This window comes from Athene cunicularia (assembly GCF_003259725.1).
Source record: "Athene cunicularia isolate RWA chromosome 1 unlocalized genomic scaffold, athCun1 chr1_part1, whole genome shotgun sequence".
NCBI lineage: Eukaryota > Metazoa > Chordata > Aves > Strigiformes > Strigidae > Athene > Athene cunicularia.
The window spans coordinates 22,725,726-22,742,632 of record NW_020799091.1 but is presented as its reverse complement, the minus strand read 5'-3'; the positions used below and the strand labels follow the sequence as shown (position 1 = coordinate 22,742,632).

Genomic DNA, 16,907 nt, shown 5'->3' with positions numbered 1-16,907 from the left:
TTCAGGAGCAGGAGCAACAGCCCACATTAACTGTTTTATACAATGCTCTGAGAGGCCTGAAAAGGAACATACTTCTCTGGTAGGATACCAAGGCAAGGAACAATCTTACTGTAAATATTTTGGGATAAACTTCACTTCTAGGATCCATTGCAGATTAAGTCAATATATCTGTGCTATATGAGGGAAGAGACCTATGGTGAAAACCACCAGAATTTCTAGCCTGCAACTGGGGACTGAGAGAGAAAGTAAAAATGTACTTTTGTCCTAAATATGCAGTGAACTACTATCCACACAGCTGTGCTGTTCAGGAAGTGAGGGAGGGGAGATAAGCATCCACCCACTCATGTGTTTCTGTACAACTTCTCTAAGGACAACAAATCATGTTGTTCCAGTTATTTCTTCCTTTCTGGGTCCATGGCCTGAACAGCCACTGACTTTACAAGGAAGGTCCCCACTGACATTTTTTCTTCCACATGCATGCAGAGCAGTTTACGCTTTAGACCACACATAATCTTTCCTGGCTGCAATCAGGATTCTATACGGCATGACTTCAGTCACTCCAGCCATTTCTGCTGCACAGCTGAGGCCCCTATGCAAAGGCAGTAGCCTTTCTGAGTTGCTTCTGCACTCCATGGTGGAAGACAGGCTCTTTTGGAGCTCAGTCCTGAGATCAACTCACCCTCTGAAAGTGCCTATCTCTACCAGAGCAGAGCTTATATGACAGTTTATAGCTGAAGCACTGCATGTAGATACTCAAACTAACAAATGAATCACCCCAAAAATCAAACTGTATTTCACCAAGTCAAGGAAAATTAGTTTTCCTACATACACAGTGCATCTTATGATGCACTGTAGCATATATAAGAACTAATTTCATGACGAGATACTGCAGTCAGAGAAAGTAGAGATCATTTGCATTCAAATTTTGAGTTCCACTATAAGGGAGCTTTACCACTGACTTCAATAGCAGTGAACACTGGAATGCAGCAGTGCTGTACCATAAAGCTGTGCCACAGTCATACACTTATATTAGCCATGTGCACTGAACACACACCGCTTTGATATCTTGCCAGCTCTGGATAACTTACATTAAGTAAACACATACTAAGACGTGTTCATATAATGAAGCATAAGGTAAGAAGAAAAATGAGCTGTTTCTGTGTTGCTAAATATGGTTTAAAACACTTGGCAAAACTGAAACAGAATGTGCTTCCTGTTCAGGACTTAGAGAAATGGTTCTGTGTGTCTGTACACCTGTGTATTTGTATTCCAATGTCAAATACTTACTTATGGGCATCTAACATTGATTTTTTACTCCAGTGACATCACCAATAAGCAGATCTTTACAGGGAAGTTTATAAAAAACATGTATTTAACTGGATGAGTGGCTACAAACCATGTAGCCATGAGGGTGATTCCAAGAAAAAACGGGAATGAAAAAGTTAAGCTAAATAAACCTGTTCATGGGAACAGAACCCATTGTACAGGACATGCAAGAATGTGGATGCTTAAAAGGTTTAAACATAAAGTATTTTCTTTCCTTTCAGAAAATGATGCAATTATTAATTTAAAGCATTCATGATAGTCAATCTATGCTCTGTACTAGTTGCTCTCAAACTGGTTGGGAACAGAATGTACCCTACAGGAAGGGGGGTGAAGGTGTGGTTGAAGCAAACAACACATCCAAGGAAAACTCCAACCAACTTTTGCCTCAATTCTTTGTCCCTTCCTCTGTGTTCTTCTCCATCAGAAGTTCTTCTGCTCTCTGGCAACCATGTCAATGGTTGAAGATTCACTTTGGAGGCAGTGAGCAGTTAGAGAGACAGGCAGGGACACTGGGCAAAGAACAGCTGTGGGCTGGCAGGGTGGAAGGTCTGGGGTCTACAGATCAAAAATTCTTTTTGTTGGAGGGTGAGATGTAGGGAGAGGGGTATATGGCTGATGAAAAGGGTATGGAATGATACACTTCAGAGATTGGAGACTGAAGCTCTGAGGTTCAGACAAGCAGAAAGTAGCTGCACATACATTTATGTGGGAATGTCACATGGAAAATCTCCAGGTGTATTACAGGAAAGATAAAGAGGAGCCCATTCTAAAAGGTCTGGGTACTACAGTTATATACTTAGGAATTTTACCTGCATAAACTGAAGAGAAGCTTCAAAGTCCTCCACAGGATACATCTTAATGCGGAAGAATTTCATTCCCATTATAAGACTGATAATGCTTTGAACTACATATGGGCTTTGTTCTTTATGCCGTAACTCTTTTAACTCTGCCATAAACTTCTTCTTTACAGCAGGAAATCTATGAATTCACATTGGTTCGTTACAAAAAAGTACACATTAATAACTGAAATGTATTGTGAGGCATATAAATGGGGAAAAACCTAAAGATGATTCAACTTTGGTTATAAAATCCACTTCAGTCAATATGCGAACAGATTTCTTTTTGTTTAGTTTTCCTTCATTTCTGATAAACTCAGAAAAGAAAATTAATTGTACAGCTTGATCTTAGTCCCTTTAGATAACCACATCTTTCACCTTCTTTTCTTACCATACCCCTCTTTTAGGTAACAGTTAATAATATCATTAGAATAACCCCCTCATGTTTTTCAAAAATCCAAGATGAAAGATAGTTTTCTTGCAATTACATGCAATATTTTCAAAAGAATGCTGAAATGATAACCATGAAAATATTCAGATAAGATGTTCCTCCATTCAGGTTTTTTCTAATAGCCATTATAGTAACACTTAAGCATTAACTACAACACTTGCAATGGTGGGGTCTGTGACCATTTTTAATCTCCCCCATGAATCTACTGGAGGTCTCTCTTGAGACATGCTGTCCATAAAAATAAGATACAGAAAAGACCTACAGGACCTCCTGTCTTTTTTGAGACAAAATAAAAAGAAAGTAATTTTCATGGGCAGGTGTAGCACATAACAACCGTTTGTTATTGCCTCTGACAGAGAGCAGAGGAGAGTTGGAAGAAATAAGTTGGTATCTTAGCAAGGCCCTTCAGAATTGGAGAAGGAAAGCAGTATTTATGGGGAATGGGTATGTTTTGACAGTCAGCTTGAAGCTTTGGATGCAGATGTCACTTCCTCTTTTGCCGTTAAATCAGGCAATTTAGAAGCCCAGGTAAGGCCTTGAAGTCTGTGAAAGTCTGGAGACAGAGACCACTGTGTTGAGGCAGTAGATTTCACCTTCTGCTTAGTTTGTGGTGCAAGTATATGATGGCATGTTATATTGGGTACATAAGTTTTTGACTCTGTTTGCTTCCAGATTCAGAATTTAGGACCTGATCCACAAAGTGGTTTATGTCATCTGTTTAAGTGCAGGACGAAGGATTCAGGAGCAGTTGCATTAAGTTCTGAACCGAAATAACTGCAGAGAGACTTAAAAATGTTGCTATGCTGGAGGATAGCAATGTTTAGGTTTGCCCAGGTAAAGAAAAAATAGCATACATTAAAAAAAAAAAAAGCAAAAAAAAAGCTGTCTTCAGCACTTTGGGCTTTCCACAGATATCATTGCTGAGATAAGAAAAATAATGCTCCTCTAGTCAAGTTGAATTTATTCAGTATTACCAGACTAGCTGCAGAAAGCCCATGACTCCCTAGAGTTCTGTGCTCTAGGATACTTGAATGAATACAAGGCCAATGAGCAGAAACAATTTATTCCTACACTATCTTTTAAGAAAGTGAGAAAATCAGAATATTCACATGCTAAGCAAGTATAACTCAGATTTAAAGGGTAAATATGATATTCAATTTTGCTTACTTTGCTTGAGCTAGAACACCTATTACTTCTGCATACAAATCTGCAACAATGTGCATATTTCCAGTGTTAGGACCAAGGTACCTAGCAAGAGACAACAAAGAATTATTGGCTGAGAAAGCACACTGCTTAAACTGCTACTACTAAAAAAATAAAAAAGTAATATTTTTCACAGAATTTTTCTATGAAAAGAAGTCTTACCCTTCCTTGTACTTAAAGTGCTTGAAAGCCAAGTTAATAACATCATGTACCAAACCATCTATTACAGGATGAAGTGGAATCTGAAAACACAAAATAAAACATAACGAGCACATGTATACTACACTTCAAGCTGCATACCTCAGTGCTAAGATTAGTCATGGGTATCTTCCATACAGAAATATGGTACCAGCTGAAACAGCATCTAGCTAACAAAAGAGCTGAAATGAGCCAGCCGTTTAAAGTGTATATAGTACCAAAGAGAAATACTTTAGCTCCAAAGACTTGGCAAAGTTGTGTCTGTGTATGAGCAAAGAATACTATGTATCCTACAGGTGCAAGAAAGACAGCAATGAACAAGCACGCAGGATGTATCTCATGTTTTTAAACTCTTAAAAATGGAAATAGAAAGAAGAATCCTAAAATTCATTTGTACTGGAAATTTTCATCATGTTAATTGTTAATGGGTAATTAAGAACTCCATACCTGTTTCAAAACTTCTATTAATACTAAAGAAAAAATAAAATCAATAGCCAGATCTCTTCTCTCCATTAAATAGTCCCTCTGCTGCTCATCACTGCAAAATCAAACCAGGAAACACAATTATTTACATGTGTCATATTATATGCCTTCTTTAATTACACAAATACAGATAACAGCGGATTGTATTCTATTTTTTAAACTGCAGTCCATCATTTCAGAAAGTAATGCACTGGTATGCTCTTAAAATCTGAGATAAATAGACCATATCTAACTTGTTACTTTCACTTTCTTTCAAATGTTTAAATGTTACTCTCCATTTCCTCCCTCTTTTTCCAGTTTAAGATTATCACAAAGCTTTTTCAAGAAATAACCCAAAACAAAACCAAGAAAACTTTTGGATTCTATATTCTTTCAATTTCCTTGCTGATGGTACCATTACACAGTTCTCAATTACACTTGGAGCCAAAAGTAACAGATTATTTTGTGCTATTATCTTGATATTTAGACTTGTGATTTATTTTGTAAAATGTCTTAAAAGTACCAATGGAGAACTCATAACCAAACTACATTCTCTTTTAAAAACTGTTCCAGTGTTACTTTTTTAACTTTAGCATCATTTGTCATATGTTCAAATGCATTCCTTATGCAGAACAATACAGAGGAATAATGTCTCAGGTGAGTATCTTGCAATACAAATACCAAAAATATCCCTTTTGATCACCTGATCACAGTTTCAAAATGTCCTGAAAAGATAACATGAAATATACAATACTTTTTATAAAATTATACATTAAAGGGACAGTTCTGCAATCTGTTTGAAGCAGTTACCACTGTTATCAGTGAGATTTCTGTTTGCAGAAATTCAGCACAAATCTTACAAATATTAAGAGCTTCAGTAATTTCAAACTTGCTTATAATAAAACATGCATTTAAGAGTTCTGCTTGATCAGTGATTAAATAAATTATTTGCATTTTGGCTTTCTTGGTTTCACATTAACTGGAGAAAGGATGATTATACTCTTGTTCTGTAACACTACCAATTGACGGAGTGGCCTTGGTTCACTGCTAAACTGACTTACAACTAAATTTTGGGTGGAGTTCCTGAAAACATCTATTTATGAGCAGGAGGTCCTGTAACAGGTTGAGAGAAAGAGGCACTTCAAGGCAAGGATTTATCCCATCCAAAAGCAGACATCTAATTGATGAATCATGCCTTCATATTGACAACTTCTACTGACATCGAGAGTTTGAAAGGTTCTGATTCGGGTTCATGTCTACCTTGATATCCAAAACTAACTCCTACCCCTTCATCCCAGCAACTACTGCCTTCAGTAGTTACTGGATTATAATGTAATCCTAATGTGAAGAACTGCCTATGCATTTCCAAACACCAGATCTGCCAGTGTTGATTCTCTTGCTGCTTTATTAGAGTGTGTAAAGGTACTATGAAAGTATTCAGAAAAATTGGAAGTTTGAAGACTATACCTGTACCAAACCATCAGATCTTAATATAAACCAAGTTCAGTCTGCTGTCTTATCACTGAAGAACTACTGATACCATATGAGAGATCAATATATTTGTTTTGGGGTATTTATTTTTGTTTGCTTGTTTGTTTTAAGAGCTAAGTCAATATTACTAAAGCTCTTTGATTCACGATTTTTTGGGGATTGAGGGTAGGTGTATGTGAAATTTCTATGACTAACCAGAGCACCGTATATAAAAAATCCTTTCAGGTGTCATAGAATTATTGCCTGGTCACATGAGTAAAAATGTCAGACACAGTTTATACAAACCACTACTGAAATGACAACATCCAAAGCATCAGTAAGAAACAGTGTTTGAGCTATCAGGAGCATAATTTTGAAGATACAATTACTACATCCATCTAGAAGCTGAGAGAAGAGTTCCAGAAACAAGTAAAAGAAGATGCCAACAACTTTCAAGCAACTGTAGCCTCACAAAAGCTCACGGGTGAAATGTAATATATTTTATCTTAGAATCTGTCAATAATGTATGCATGCACATTCAAAATCATACCTTTTGGATTTAGTGCTTGTTCTTGGTCTGTACTCATGAGATTCATCTTCTATGCCATTCTGTCTTTTATACCAATCAAACAAAGTGCGCAGGATGGAGGGTAGGCAATATTCTGAAAGTGAGCTCATTGAGCTTATTACCTATGGGGAAAATACAAAAAATCCGCAAAAGAACTGGTGTCCAAGCTTCTCCTCCTCCTTAAAAAACAAGTACTAATTCAATGGTTAGACATGTTATTTCTTGTTTTTATCTAATTTTTGAGATCAACGGTGCAAGCAGTGACTTTATATTCTGCATTTCCTGTTGAAACGTAAGAAGAAATACAATAATGGGCTGCATGTCAAGTGTCTTTCCACTGATGATACTAAAATGCATGAAAATTGTGTATCCCATTTTACAACACACCAGAAAACTATAGTTCTTCAAGCAGTTTAGATTTGTTTGTTATACAATGTTGATTTGAGTTTGAGCACATTATGAGGAAAGAAAAAGTGATGAATCATTAGGTACTGTCTTCATGGGCTGTATCTGACTGCTGGATGCCCCTCCTGAAACTCAGAATATATTGAGAAACCCCACAAGCTCTGCAATAATCTTAACCAACCGAACGTGCAGATTCATGCATCTTACTATTAGGTTCACACACCAGATAACTTAGACATCTCTTTATATATAGGAAAATATTTACAGTTTCCTCTGTCTTTGCACAAATAAGTGAAACAGTTTAAAATCATTCCTTAAAATTTCCTGATTAAACAGCTCTAGCACCATACTGGAAAAGAATATTACTGCTCACTCAGCATAAACTGTGCCACCAATTACAGAAATGTTACCAAACACGTTACTACCAAACTATGATTAAAACTTCTTATTATAGGAAACCATAAAGCTAAAAAATAATGAAAGGATCAAAAGCTAGAGTGAAAAAAAAATGCCATTATTATACAATACATTATTATATATGTATTGCAACTGAACGTCCACAGCTACAGCATTTATGTACATTGTAATCAAATAGAGAACAACTGCTTAAAATAAGAATAAATTACTGATCTGGAGATTTGTGACTGCCTCAAGATCATGCAGGGCTTGATCCTGCGAAGTGCTGAGTAGCAGGAGCAAAACGCTGAAGTATGTACTACATGTCAAGTACACTGATTATGTCATTAACTCTGTCAGGTTTATCCACCTGCTTAAATTTAAACCCGCACGGTTCAGTGCCTTGTGGAACAACAGTAGAGTTTCATGTCTCACATAAGAAAGACCAAACTTGTGTGCACTATGTGACTAAGACAACAGCAAAACTGGGAGACTGAGCACCTTACATACAATTCCCAAACATTACTAAAGCCTTAAATAAGAACTTTAGAGTGGATGACAGTTAGTTCAGATTAGTAACTCTGACCTCTTCTGCAATTTTTCAGCCTCAGAATTTGACTAATTCACAGTGATATTGTGGTTTAAACTTAATGAGACACTTTGAGGATAAAGTATTATTGTTCTGTTATTATTAAACCTAACCATCTAAAATTAAAGCATTAGAGCATGGAGCATTAGAAAACTATAACAACTGTCCCTGTAAAAATTAAAGTTTCTATGAAAGTTCTATTTTCAGGAAGTTTTCAATCCAGTCTTTCCAATGTATTTTATGACCTGAAATACTAAACAAGTTGCTGTGAAAGATGGCATGAAGGCACTGCTTGCAGCAGTGATAGGAAACCTTCCTGAAGAATTACTACAGCAGCCCAGGCTCAATTATACCGAAGTCTTCATGCATAAGACTTCAGATAAATACTCAGAAGGCATGGATCACCTAGTGTCAGTGCAAACTATTCACTACCAACTCAGGATGCTTAGACATTTCAATTGCTTCTCTGTTGTTGTCCTGATTCAACTAGGATAGGGTCAAGTTTCCCCAGCAGAGAGAGAGGGGGAAGGGATCTCCAGCTGGGTTATTCATACCATGCTGACATCAGGTCCAGGGGTGGAGCCTTTTTACTTTTGCTTTTGGTTTTGGGGTTGCGCACACACACGCAGCGGGCTTGTTCCCTGACATTTTGCGGTATTTCTCTGTATATCTTTTGTCTTGTTCATTGTTATTGCTTTTTATCGTTGTTATCATTGCCACTGTTGTTGTTCAGATTGTTTTATCACATTGTTGTATTAAATTTCTTCTTATTTCAGCCCGGGGTCTGTGCTTAACTTCCAGCCCGACCAGCTGAGGGTGGGGGAGGGGCAACAGCAACGTGCTCTCCGGTCCCGGCAGGGCTTAAACCAGCACAGTTGTCTTCCAAAAGCTTTTCCGAAGCTGACATTAACACTGGTTGTTAATTATGAGAGGCAGTGAAAAAGCATTTGCTGGGGAAAACTAGAATAGAATCACAAAACCACAGAATTTTTGGGTTGGAAGGGACCTTTAAAGGTCACGTAGTCCAACCTCCTGCCATGAGCAGGGACAACTAGACCAGGTTGCTCAGAGTCCTGTCCAACCTGACCTTGAACATTTCCAGGGATGGGGCATCTACTACCTCTCTAGGCAACTTGTCCCAGTGTTTTGTTGCCTTCATAAAAAACTTCCTCCTTGTATCTAGTTTGAATCTACCCTCTTTTAGTTGAAAACCATTACCCTTTGTCCAATCACAACAGGCCCTACTAAAAAGTCTGTCCCCAAACAGACCTAAATATCTTTTAAGAGATTACAATATTTAACTGTAAGTGAAAAGTTGTTTCAGTCAGGTCTTCCTGCATGTTCACCAACATATTTATCAGTGCTGTTCTCGAAATCCCACAAAAAGTCAAAGTGATTCCTGTTAAAGCTCCTCAAACCACACTTTCTCTGCTGAATTTACAGTGTGTGTCTTTAGTAAGGATAAAAGGTCAATATAGCTTTTTAAAAAATCTTTCTGTCATTGCACTTTTAAGACAGGAAGGAAGGGTGGACTGGGCAAAGACCTGGCTCTCAGGGAACAGGAAGGGAGGGAAGTCTAGCCAGCATGTTGGTTACTCAACCCTTTCATTTACTAGAAGTAAATCCAGGAGTGAGATGAATTCTAGCTCTGTGTTGCTCCTGAAAGGGAGTGCACAGATGTACAAATATATCCTTGTTGGACAGATGATCATGTTCTTCCATCATAAATGAACTACCTACTGTATAGCTTAAGGATAAGAAAGCTGCACAAGTAGGGAGCTGTTAAAACTTGTGTTCACAGAGCATTAAATATACTTTATGTAGATGCTTAATATTTATTTTGGACTAGTATGTAAGAGTAAATTTAATGAAATTCTGCACAGATAGTTTGTTACAATTTATATAATTTAAGTCTTTCTATATTGTCAAAATACAAATATAAGAAATGTTTCTGCTAACAGTAGATACATGTTAATTACTTTTTTTTTTATTTCACTAGTTTTCATTTATGGCCTTTGTTTTGTGAATGAAAAAAACAGGGGTTTTTTATACTATAATTTGGTAGATGGGTAATTTCACTTAGCTTGCTTATACATTAGGATTTTTTATAACTATTTTACTGCCAGGATACCAGTTTACATGAAAACACATTTATTTCTAGTGTGTAACAAGTTCAGTTCTGAATGTGTTACCTTTATTTTTGCCTTCAGATTTACTTCTCTACACACTGTTTGAACCCAAACCTCTCATCAGGAGCCAAGGTTTGTTCTGTGATCCCATCACCACTATTTCTTGTACTTCCTTTACCGTGTGCTGTTCTGCTGGTGAAGGACAATGCGTAAAATGCAGGGAAGGGAAAACACAGAAAGGGCCAACTGCAGTGCTACTGTAATGATGATGATACCCTTATTCACTTACTACATCTAATAAATACAATATTGAATGGGAATGATTATCTGCATGTCATTTACCACGTTTAGGCTGTTATGAAAAAGGGACACTTAAATCAACAGTATGTTGCTTAGTGTCTTATTTATATTTCTATTTTCCACATTTTTTATATTTTATTTTCCTTTTTTAGCTTGACCTACTTTTGTTTACATCTCCTAAAAGTATATAAAACTTTAAATGTTTTTGCTTTCCGATCTGTATTCTCCAACCTAGTGCACTTCTAAGAAGAGAGCAGTATAATTAAAATGAGCACAATTTTTTTGTGCAGTTTATCTGAAACTCCTGCAACAGGCACCTCATATAGACAGTTTCATATGAAAACTAAGCCTTGCTGTTAAGTTTTCACTTCCATAGCCAAAACATTACATTCATTTTATATTTTCATATGGAAACATGCCTGCAGGTTAGTCCAAGATTACATAGTGCCCTTTTTCTGCCTCCAGTCTTGTCAGTTCACAGAACATTTATATACCGTGGAAAGAACAGAATATACTTTAGTAGGCACTAAGAAAAGACTAATAAAAATGTTTCCTTGGGTGAGGATAAGCCCCTTGGATAATTATGGGGTTTTTCACCCTAGCTTTTGATCTTTTCATGTACTGCAACTTTACAGTTTCCTGTAATAGGAAGTTTGTCATAGTTCAGTAGTACAATGTTTAATAACATTTCTGTAATTGTGGATACACAGCATGCTAATGCTGCAGCAGTAATGCTCTTTGCCAATAGGCAACTAGAGTTGTCTAATCAAGAACTTCTGAAACATGATTTTAAAGACACTATAAAGATATTTAAAACCATATTAAAAACTACATAATTTCCTGTATACATTTTCTTTATATACATGCACATCTAAAGAGAAAAACACAGTCAGTGTTAAGAAATCCAGCTTGTCAGGCTAATGGTGAGACATTCTACAAGTCAGGATAAGTAAGATTACTTCATACATTGCTCAAGATACTATTATGAGTTTGAGGAAGGTGATGCAATTGGCAGCCAGACAGGGCCCACAGGATAATACTGTCTGCCTAACAGGAGGCACTGACACTACTCCATATAGAACTCCGCCTGTGCACAGTCAGGTCCCTAGACACTGGGTCCATCACCACCATCACAACGAGCATTCCTAAAATGGTGCTTGAGAATGGGCTGGAAAAAATGCTAGTTCTCAAAGAGCCAGAGGTAAAGCTGTTTAGGGGAAGTAAGCAATGTTTTCATAATCATTTTAAATGGTTTGGGGGTTTCAATGTTAAACTTGATGTTGATTATTCTGGACAGTTAAGGTTCCAGTCTGCTCATTATAAGTTACTGCAAAGGGGGCTTTTTGGCTGTTTTTTTCCCACCTCTGAAGCTGACTTGCCAAAGGCAAATTCTAAATCAGGTTATGCCTTACTTTTGCTGCATTTTAATTTACAGTTAGAAGATGCAGTTCAGATATTTTAAAGTGGTTAGTGACCTGGTCACTTCAGCATCACCTATCAATTTCACTCAAATTGAACAGAGATAATTTTGATAAAGTCCAAAAAGAAAATCAGGTTCCTTTGACAGTGTGTGACTTCTGATGCCTTAAAATTAGAACTGAAAATTATTAGACAACCCTTGAAAATTTTTGTTCATGGGGATGTTCTCTCTTTTTCTCCTCTATTTCTATAGTAAAGATGTCAGGAATGTCATGTGTGGCCTTTCCTATTTTTGCTAGAGGACTTTATGTGTTCCAGGAATAAACAGCAAAGCTTTCCAAACTTACCTGGAAGGGAAAAGCAGAGGATTATCAACCTGATCTTCCTTCATCCCATAGACTGTTAAACTATTTGAGTTAACTTAAAAAATAAAACTTAAATGGTTTGACTTAACAAACTTGACATGCCCTCTTACTTGGATTTTAGTATCATGTGGAATCATGTTTTTCAGAGTTTTCCAGGTAGACCACACCTTTATTTTTAATATCAGCAAAATTATTCCTACTTCTGTGACAACTTTGTAATGCTGACATGTTATCAGTTGAAAAACAGCTTTATAATACTTCGATGTACTAACTTAATCTACTGAGTGAAACATGACAAGAAAGACTTTTTGCTCTATCTTCCTGTCTTTATTCTAGTTGAGTCTATCAAATCTCTGCTGTGTATTACAAATTTCTAAATTAAAATTAACCGCAATTTAGCCAAACTAAAATGATTTTGGTAAGAATTAGCTATTTTATTGAAAACAGGCTCATCAGCCAGGTTCAGATCACATCTCCCAATCACAGGCATACATCTATCCCAGGAGCACTAGAACATCTCAAAAGGATAGTGCTGTTCAAGCAGAAAACAATGTGAAACCTGAAAAGAGAAACATTTCCAACAACTCAGGCTGAGGCAGACAGTCCGAAAATTTCAAGGAACTCAAATGAAGACTTTTTGACAGGATGTCTAAGGCAATCTCAGCTCTATACTTTTCTATCAACTCTACACATAAGTAGGACTCTAGATACGCAGTTAGAAATATATACAAATGTTGTGTATAACTAAATTTGCACGTGTTTTTTTGTCTGCATCTGTTGGGTTTTTTCCCCCCTCAAGCATTCAGAGTAAATTGTTACAGCAGGAAATGCACAGTTGTTTCACTCGAGAAAGCACTCACTGTTGTCAATTTATCTTGACTTAATTGTTCAATTTTCTGTCTACTTACCAATAACTAGTAGAAGCATGTGTCTTCTAATTCCTCCTTGTAAAGGGCCACAGTTTGCTTAACCATGACTATTTAATCAAATCATGGCCACCCATCATGTGTTTGTTTAATACACTGCAGGAACAGTATCACAAAGTTTGCATGTGGGTAGTTTAATTTGTTTTTCTTTCCCATTTATGTGTGACACTTCCCGCAGGAGGGAGAAAAATATATATAAAATTAATGTCAGAATACCACAAGAAATTTCATTAGACAGCTAGTGAGTACTCACAAAGCAGCTCCCTTTAGCTTACTCTGTCTGGATCCCCGGCTGGGTGTCTCTGTGGTCAGCAAGGCAGGCAGGGAGTGCAATGTAGTGGTCCCACTGTTCACCTCCTGCTCTGAACAGCCCTCTAAGCAGGCTAACTCTCCCCAAAAACAGCTACAGAACAACCTAGAGAGTGTCACTTTGTCACGTTAAAATTATGAAGCGAGCCTTTGTGAATGCCAGTGGGGTCTCACAAGGCATCTTTGCTTCTGGTGCAATGTATCTAATGTCCCAGCAAACACAGTTACCTTCATTTGAGGTTTTGAAGTCCTACTCATACTTATCTCCTCTCTCAAAGTTAAGCTAATCAATATGGTACCTTCAGCTTATGGCATTAACCACAGTTGCTGTCAAGAGTTTTTGCTGCTGCTTCTGCCATGTCTTTCTGTCCTGTATTTCTGGCACCGCTTGCAGCACAGTGGTGCGAGCAGCCATGGAATTAGCAGCAATGGTGACAGCAATGGCAGTTGAAGCAGGAATGGCAGAGAAGGAAATAACTGTTGCTTATTATACACCTTGAGTTTATCCTTCCTCTTTGTTGGGAGTGAGTTTTGTCATCCTTTATGCAACTTAAACTCTTTAGCACCTTTCTTTATTTCAAAATAGATTACTTATGCAGGAATTTTTTCTAGATGCTTCTCTTCTTTAAGAAAGACCACTGACAAAAATAATTCTTATACCATTATTAATAAGTGTGGATACTGCTGTTGGTTTTATTTTTGTACTTGTCTCATTTCCCTTACATAATAAACTTATTAATCTAATACCAGATATAAATTTAATTTTATTAATTACAATGTCATTGCTTTATTAAATGAAATCTAATTAATAATATTCTATTTTAGTTTTTAATTCTTTTTCCCTGCCAATCATTTTTCTCTAATTATTATTTACCTTGTCATATATAGGCATTTATCCTGACAACTGAACTGATGCTTAACAGGTTGGCTCAGCCTATGTGAAGTGCAGCGTACATGTAAGCCATGCTGGATCACGACTACAGAGACAGACTGATGAGACTGATGGCAATGACAATGATTCTAAAGGCAATGGCAATTAATCTAACCTAAGAGAAACCCCATAAAAGAAAGACTGGGGGCCATGCACCTGTTTCAAAAACCAGATAGTCTGGAAAGATACAAAGTTTGCTTTGAAAACTCCATCAGAGGAAACAGTCAGGAAATAATACATGTGCCTAATACACCGTGAAAAGCAAGAGGTTCTATGGCAAAAAAATATTGATCTTGTAAACAGTGGAAAAATACTCCTAATTTAAACTCAAGAATGGTTAGGCAAAGCACTCATCACAGTACAAAAGCACATTGAGAGATATCACTTTTGCAGTATGCAATAATAGCATAAGAACACTAGACTGACTTCCAAGTATTTACAGCTTGATGAAGGGAAATAATACCATCTCAAGTGTCTTACTTGATCAAACTGGGGGTCTTCTCCTCGTTGCAGAGATTTGGTCAGTGGCTTCTCCTAAAAGAAAATATATTAAATATGTTTTACTTAATATCAATACTATGATATATTCTATCAACTCTACTAATATTTTTCTGTTAGATTTTTACTCATGTAATTTTCCTCCTGATTAGTTTCATCTGGAGATACTGTTTTTTTCATATGCAAGAGACGTCTCTGCATACATATGACCTGACAGAGTGCCTTTAGTGTCTTTCCGAGAAAGAAAAGAATTTACCATTTATTATACCTGAGTTACTTGGTGCTCAAACTGATAAATTCTTTCAAAATCCTAAAAAGCACATGGTATTTCCTCTAATACATAATGAAGGAGCTCTATTTAGCTACATGATATACCTTCTCCTTATAATACTAGTAGGCAATACAAACATGTCCATAGATACAGTGCATCACTCAGTGCATACTGAAAGGAAGGTGATTTTAGAAGAATCAAATAACATAGAGTTCATTTTTAAGTAAAATAATTGTGGAAAAAATGGCTGTATTACTCAAAAAATAAAAAAGGCAGTTTTGGAATGGAAGCAGATTTTCAGGACAAGTTCTCAGAGTACCTAGGAAGGCCAAGGACAACTGTCCAGGTCAGAAAGAGTCCCCACGTGTGAACATCTATCCACCTTTATGGCCTTCTTGCCAAACATGCTCAATTACTGAAGCATGTAGAAGTACATAGTCCAGTATTGTATATATATATATGCAACAGTATAGAAAACATTACTCTCCTAAAACACAATGAAAATGAACAATACATGAAGGCAGATGACAGTCTGAAAAACATGTCAGTCACATCACAATTCTGCAATGAATTGTACTACTGTTGCTGGTGCCTGAAATATGCCAGCACCTTATTCTTCTGTAGATCACGCATCTTCTACAACTGCAAAATCGGGGCTCTCCCACCAGCTCAGCATGAGATTTTCAGTTTAGCTTTCAGCAAACTATTACACTCATCAGCATCCGTTAATGTATCAGACAAAAAACCATCACTGCTAGGGGATGTGAGATGCAAAACAAAGAAATCTGCAAAGCTGCTGAGATAATGGAATGGAGAGACTTGAGGTGGGCCAAAGATTTATATTATTTAATGCTTCTCTCTGGAGAAAATGTTGTCCAGTATAATCCGCTGACTGATTCTGAAATTAATTATGCAGATCCACTTGTAATACCAGCTGGCAAGAAGGCTGGCTGCAGGGTGACCACAGTATCCCCTGACTACCTACCAAATAGAAAAATCAACAAAATCTTTTCTACTGAGTCACTGATTTATGCAGGACAGTTATCAATATTTTGCACTGTTATCTCTAATGTCTAAAGTGATTCCTCCAGGTTACATTAAGGACACAAAAACTATTAATTAGAAATTTATGACAGATTATCGGTAATCAACAGACACAATAAAACCTTGTAGCTCAGAAACAGACACACGATACTACCCTACCCGCAGTCCTCCTCCTCAATCAGTAAATTGGTGCTACCCTGCCTAGTTGTGTCTTATGGGAGGACAATACTTATTTTGACTGCGGCCACACATTGAAAATGACAGCAGATGATCTTTCAGAAGTTCTGTTCAACTTATTTAAAAGAAGAAGATTTTTAAGTTTTTATGGATCCGGACAAATCATTATACTAAGAATTAATGCAGTTTAGAAAATAACACACAACCCTTTTCTTTTTAATTAAACTTCTGATTCTGTTTCAGAAGACTTGCATTACCACAGAGAAATTTCTTAAGGTCTGTTTCAATACAAAGAGCTTTGGCATGCGGAAGCTTTGTGTTCCTGTGCCCAGCACTGCAATGCTTGGCTTTCAGAGTAGTATCTAAAACCTTGCAGAAATGCATTCAGTGTTTCAGACAGAAATGAAGTGTGGAATTCCTTGTCACAAGCTTATCTGTAAGGTAGACACAATTAAATGAGACAAATCATGCTCTGGGAACCCAGGTCTGGAAATACAATCCTGAAAATGTCTTTATTACCTGTTGCCTATCTCTGGAAGCACTTACACCTACTTTAGTTACTCATGATGACCTTTCACAGGGGCTGTGCTTCTACGTTGGTGAAGATCCCTCCATTCTGAGAAGGCAATATAAC

General features: G+C 36.9%; 1 protein-coding gene across 11 annotated transcripts in view; it reads right to left on the bottom strand.

The window, feature by feature from the left end:
- Nucleotides 1-16,907, bottom strand: part of FRY (FRY microtubule binding protein) — a 217,003-nt gene that overhangs the window by 111,433 nt on the left and 88,663 nt on the right. For all 11 annotated transcript variants that reach the window (XM_026849100.1, XM_026848436.1, XM_026849257.1 and 8 more), the window contains 6 exons: nt 14,764-14,817; nt 6,497-6,636; nt 4,462-4,552; nt 3,979-4,058; nt 3,781-3,861; nt 2,136-2,304 (listed from right to left, as the gene is read on the bottom strand). In XM_026849100.1, the coding sequence (XP_026704901.1) occupies nt 2,136-2,304; nt 3,781-3,861; nt 3,979-4,058; nt 4,462-4,552; nt 6,497-6,636; nt 14,764-14,817 (615 nt within the window). The remainder of the gene's footprint in view (nt 1-2,135; nt 2,305-3,780; nt 3,862-3,978; nt 4,059-4,461; nt 4,553-6,496; nt 6,637-14,763; nt 14,818-16,907) is intronic.